Below are 6164 nucleotides of genomic sequence, written 5' to 3'. Positions count from 1 at the left end.
AGCTGTACCTATAAAAATTACCAGAACGTAATGGAGAGATTCAATCAGGAATTGCTCCTATCCATAACATTGTGACTTCCAGTGCTGAACCATTGTGAAGAGATACCTCTGTTTCCTTTGCAAGCTTCCACTTTCTCTCATAGAATATAAATGTCATTTAGAAGCTTGAAACCAAAACATTTTTCTTACCAAATGCTATTTTCCTTCATCATATGCTGAGAATGAATGGTTCTTCTTGAACATTCAGCTGCTAAAGAGAAAGAAAAAGTGCATATCAAATTTTCATTCTGTCCACTTTGACAAAGAATTTTCCACATTAAGGCTTAAAGAGAAATAAAGATGCTAAATCTCAAAATATTGGTGCAGTCAGACTGATTTCTCTACCTGTCCAGATTCATGATACTCTTTCTAATGTATTTCTTGAGAAAATGAGGCAAAAAAGAAATTATGTAGATGCAGAAAGACTGGAGTATACCACAGGGAAAATGCTAGAAGAATAATGAGAGTTGGGATCCTAGTGCAGTCATATTTTGAATAATTTGCCATGCCTGTTATCAGTGACATCTCAGTCAACAACAGAATCTGGGTCTGAACAGACTGCTCCGCTTGCTGCCATGTCACTGGGGACTGTCGCCAGTGCTTAAAAAGTAAATTACCCTGAATGAAAAGATTCAGAGCAGTTGCTGCAAAACTTCAAACCACTTTTTAGATGTCAGAATTACTGGTAATATTATGACTTGGCAAAATAAAAATTATCTAATAAAATAAAAGTGATCTAATATAATACCTTGGTTAAAGGATTTGGGGAATTTTCTTACCTGGCAACATCACTTATCCAAAATGTTTTGAGAAGATATCTTAAAACTATGTCAATTCCTTGTGCTACTTTTCCAAGAAAATTTTAAGATTGTTACAGCTAAAACTAGCTTTAAAGAAGCAGCTAAACCTTGGAAAAACGATCCTTTCTTCTTCTTTGCTGTGCAGTCTTTCATGAAGGTTTACCCACTACTTTAGTCTGGATGTTTTTCACTGACAACTGTGTCATGCAGAATTTAGGGGATTTATGTATACAAAACATATTTTAGAGGCATTTAGAACTGCATGTGTTTTATTGAAGAATGAATGAATAAGCTGCTCTGGAAATAGCAGTCAATTGGAATCTCAGGTGTCAAAGCAGAGTAGGATTATAAAATGTGTTTCAGAAGAACGTTGAAACTAATTATTTTTTAAGTGTTTTGCGGTTTTTTAACCGCATTCTGAAGTAGTGTGGGGGCTACTTTTATGTGTCTTCTGAGTACCACTGTTAATTATTTTGTAAAAGAAAAGCAAAACAAATTTCAAGCACTGTTTATGGAAGGGAATTTAAGATCAAATAATGCATTGTACAAAACACCAAAGCATTCACTGTTGGTCAAACACTGCAGGGGAACATCATCCAACACAACACTGACACATGCTAAATGTTACATCCTAATAAATACACATGTAGGCAAACGACAAAAATTATTTTAAAGTAGCTGTCACCAGATCTCTAATAAATTTCTATTACATTGACTAAGATACAAAAATAATAGTAATAATAATCTTTAGAATAATATGTGTAGTAACAGTAACAACAGTTACACTTGCCCACTATACAAATACTCGGTCTGTTGGTGAGAGACTGCAATTAAAGTCATTGCCTGTCCTTACACAGCTCTACAAATGCATGGCTGTTACATTAACACATCACGGATAATTGCTTTTACTGTAGTTACTTTAAAGTATCTGTTAACAAAACTCAGGAAATTGCCCAAGAAATGGCTTGGTTTGCACATATTTTCTCTATTATTTTACAGGAGCATCTTAAGCAAGGATGATGCTCTACTCCTCTTGGCACTGTACAGGTGTGAGTTTATCATCTCCAGAATAACCGATACAACAAAGCACACTGCGTAGCTACTGTAAATTCTAGCTTCTTACATAAACTATCTGATGTATACCAAGTATGAAGGGTTTGCATAGTGGCAACAGTAATAGTTCTTCACATGGGGGTTTTCACACTATCCTTAAAATATGGGCAGCTAATATTCAGATGGGCAGCCTGCTTTATAAGAATCCACAAACTTAGTTCATATGCCGTTAACCAGATATTGCTCATACACTTAAATTACAGCAGGAGAAATATGCTATCACTTAATTCACATTAATTGCAAAATATATACTGATTTACAAAACAAGAGTTGTACTTTATATCCATTCTTTTTTTTTTACTTTTAAGGGTAAATGCACATAAGTACATTAAAAAAAAATCACTATTAAACAAATCCAATTTAAAGCAGTAGAAAATTAGTCAAAAGCAAGTTGTGCTACTTGCTTTGTCTGAAGTTGCAAGATGAAAAATGCATTTGAATAATACTGATGCCCAAAATAGATTATATTTCTTCTTATACTTTAAAGACTATTTTATATTTATGAGCTCTTACCAAATGTATACGTCTATGAGAAAACTGTCACTTTTGAAAGCAAAAGGAATTAGCTAGCAATTCATAAAATCTGAGAGATGCTCAAGAGCTTCAAGTAACAGTGACCATGGAAAAAGCTCCACAGATAAACTGATTTACATCAAGTCACATCACACTTTTACAGCTGGTCTATATTTTTTCCATTAAGAAACCATAAATAGATTAGAAAAAGTGCACTAGTTATCGGCAGCCACGGCAAGGTTCTTGCTAATGCTTCTATATGTGGTGAGGGGCATCTTAAATTAGGCATTCTGAAGGGCTTTTTTGCATGCTTTATCTATTTACAAGAAAATGCATTCCCAAACAAGTAGTAAGCAACATACCATACTGAATGCACCTGTTAAATGCATGAAGATAAATGCAAAGTTCCATCAAGTAACTGGACATAGATCGCTACAGAACTTCTCAAGTACTAAGACCTTAAAAAGGAAACAGCAATCTAATAAATGCTGTAGTGATGCACAAGCCTAGAGCCTGCTGACCACACGATTGAGCTGCATTTAATTTAGTTCAGAACACATAAATACGTTTTTTTACAATAAGCCATTCCGTTCAGGTAAAATGTTCTTCAGCTTACCAACTCCACAATTTAATTTGGTTGTTTGTTTGTTTTTTTTTTTTAATTTGGTAGAAAAGACTTTATGAAAATTCTATTAGCTTGTACCTTCCCAGCAAAGTGGACCCTAACAACTGTCTTGACATTATGCAGGTGCTTTCAGAACGCAGTCTGAGGGGTTTGTGCCAAGTGAAACTGCTCTCATCATTTAATTCTCAGTGTAATTAAACTCAGTATAATTCTCCTAACATATTTACAAAATTGTAAAACATTTATGGCTCTAAGCTACACATTTGTATAAACTTTTATTCATATTACTACTGCAGGGCTATTACTTCAGAGACTATAGCACTATTCACATTCTTAGATGTCCATACTTTTCTCATAGAACAGCAAACACAACAGTTCTTGTAAGACTGTTTATTGAATTTAACAGTTCAGACTGAGTTTAGATGGAGTTTAGATGCAGTTTGTATAAAAAAAATCTGTCAAGTCACATAAACTGCAATCAAAAGTAGCTACAAAATAGTAAGGGACTTACTGAGATCGTAAATTTCGTAACATGTAAAACTATACAGTATTTGTGCATGCTTGCTATTTGATTTCCTTCTGAAGAGCTGTTAAAAGGAGGTTGTTTTGTTTTTAAAATCTCAAGATAGTCTGTGAAATGTAATCATCGCATCTCAATTCAGATATACGAGATCAAAACTGGCACAGAGGAACGTAACATTATTTTTCCCAAAAAGTTGAGGCAGCTTTTGTTGAATGGCGTCTGCATCAGCAAATGTTTTACAAACTCTTGTGGCTTTGGATCATCAGAGAGAATCCTTTTTTTTCTTTTGACATCTTGAAAAAACATTTCCCACAAGTGCAGACAGGTAAGGAGGAAACTAAGTAGCAGCTTGTTTCCTACACACAGCTGAACGCCATGCTCAGCAGTCCAGTGTCTCAAAACAAAAATTAATTTGACATCACAGGGAGGCATATCCCCCTCAAGTTACAAGCATGTCTGAGACTTTTCAGGGGAGATGGAAGCAAGCACAAGGGTAAAGCATAAGTCTACTTTTCATGCATAGGTACTTAGCACTGCCCTGCATTTGGGGCACTTCGTCAGACATCCGAGTTGGAGCTGAGGTTTGTTAACCTGGGGTCTGCATTGATCTCATATCTGTAGTGGTAGCCCTCCATGTGATCCCTACAGGCATCTCTGATGTTGTGCATCCACTTTTTGATTCCTTTTCGGTTCAAGTACAAAACTAGGAGGAATATGGCCCCAATGAGAGCCAAGACTATCCCCAGGAAGACGTATGAAGTCTGTAGCTGGGAAGGCAGGTCTATGGGCACGGAGCAGTTCAGGTCCGAGCCATTGATCTTCAGCAGGGCTTTGCCCAACATCTTGTCAGGGGAGGCACAGGTCAGGGCTTCTTTGCCCTCCACCTGGTCGCTCTCCTTGAGCCAAGCCACCAGGTCCTCGATGGCACAGTCACAGACCCAGGTGTTGTGGCCCAGGACGATGTGCCGGAGCGCAGGCAGGCTGCGGAACTGGGCCAGGGTGCTGTTCCTCAGCACACCCAGGGAGTTGTCGCTGAGGTTGAGGCTCTGCAGCTGACCCAATCCCTGGAAAGAGACATTTCGCAGGCCCACCAGGGAGTTGTTGCTGAGGTCCAGCTGCCGCAGGGCCGGCAGGGCAGTGAACATGCCGGCGGGCAGCAGCAGCAGCCCGTTGTCGGCCAGCTCCAGGCGGCTGAGGTTGGGCAGGGCCCCGGACTGCAGCAGGGCGGCCAGGCTGAGCAGGACGCCGTGTTCGCGCAGGGCCCCTCGGAGGGCCAGCTCCTCCAGCGGGCTGCCGCCCTCCCCGAAGGCCTGCGGGCTGAGGGAGACCAGCGCGTTTCCGCTGAGGTCCAGCTGCCGCAGGGCGGGCAGGGCGAGGGAACCGGCCTCCACGGTCCGCAGGTGGTTGCCACTGAGGTTGAGGGAAGCGAGGTCGGGCAGGCTCTGAGCAGGGAAGGAGCCGGCCGGCAGGTCGGTCAGGGGGTTGCCGGTGATGAAGAGGCTGCGCACGTAAGGCGGCAGGTCGGGGGGCACCGCCGTCAGGTTCCTGTTCACGCACTTCACCGTCTTGGCCGGCTCCGAGCACTCGCAGAGGGCCGGGCAGCCGCCGGCCTGCGCCGAGCCGCAGCCCAGCAGGACGGGCAGCAGCAGCCCCAGGCAGAGCGCGCCGCGCCCCGGCATCGCGCCCGGCCCGGCCCCGCACGCAACTTTTCCCTCCGGGCGCCTCCGGCTCCGGGCGGCGCGGCGAGGCGGGGGCCGGCTCCGGGCAGCCCTTTCTTCGGGGGCAGGCGTTTCCCCTCGGGGGCTGGCTCCGCTCCGCTTTCCGCAGCGAGACCTGCGGCAGGGGAGGAAAGGGAGACGGCAGCGGCGGGGCGGCGCGGCTCCTCTTGCCCGCGCCCACCCACCCTCCCCCGGCCCGCGTCTCGTCCCCCGCCCCCGCCCCGGATACGCGGCTCGCCCGGGTGGCCCCGACCTCGCGGCAGAGCGGGAGAACACGCGGAGGAACAAGTTTTCGCCCACTTCCAGCTCACGCCGCCACCTTCCCAGCCGGCCGTCGACTCCACCGGCGTAGCACGGAGGGGAAGAGGAGGGTCTGACCCGCTGCCGCCCACCGTGTCCCGCGGCTCCCCACCTGCCGTCCCTACCCCGGGGCTCTTCCCCTCCGCTCCGCGCCGCTATAAACTCCCGCCCCGGAAACCCACCGCGGAGCCGAGCCCGGTCCCGGACCCCGTCCCTCACCTCCCGCCCCGCGTGCAGAACAAACTCCTCCGGAGCTCGTCGCCGACTGCCCCCAGCCCCGCCGCCAACTCCGCGCCCACCCTCGCCGCGCCTAGCCCTGCCTCCGCTGGCAGGAGAAACCAAGCGCCGCCCGGCCAGGGGGAGCCACCGCCCGCGCCCCGCCCGGCTCCAGCCCGCCGCCCCCGCGCTCCAGCTCAGCCGCCGCTGCCGGGCTGCCTCGCCCGGGAGCCAGCGGGAGGCTCCTCTCGGAGTCCCGTCCCCCTCTTCCCCCGGCCCAGGTGGGGCTGCCGGAGACCCACCTGGCCGCCGAGCGG

General features: G+C 46.4%; 1 protein-coding gene across 1 annotated transcript; it reads right to left on the bottom strand.

Annotated features, from left to right (window-relative positions):
* Positions 1 to 1331: 1331 nt before the first annotated feature.
* Positions 1332 to 5949, bottom strand: TPBG (trophoblast glycoprotein). The gene is made up of 2 exons (XM_058836467.1): positions 5851 to 5949; positions 1332 to 5446 (listed from the first exon to the last, which is right to left on the bottom strand). The coding sequence occupies exon 2, from the start codon at positions 5290 to 5292 to the stop codon at positions 4171 to 4173; it is 1122 nt and encodes a 373-aa protein (XP_058692450.1). The 5' UTR covers positions 5293 to 5446; positions 5851 to 5949; the 3' UTR covers positions 1332 to 4170.
* Between the last annotated feature and the right edge of the window lie 215 nt (positions 5950 to 6164).

This window comes from Poecile atricapillus, chromosome 3 (assembly GCF_030490865.1).
Source record: "Poecile atricapillus isolate bPoeAtr1 chromosome 3, bPoeAtr1.hap1, whole genome shotgun sequence".
Taxonomy (NCBI): Eukaryota; Metazoa; Chordata; class Aves; order Passeriformes; family Paridae; genus Poecile; species Poecile atricapillus.
Note: the sequence above shows the minus strand (reverse complement) of the source record. Positions and strands in the feature narration are given on the sequence as shown.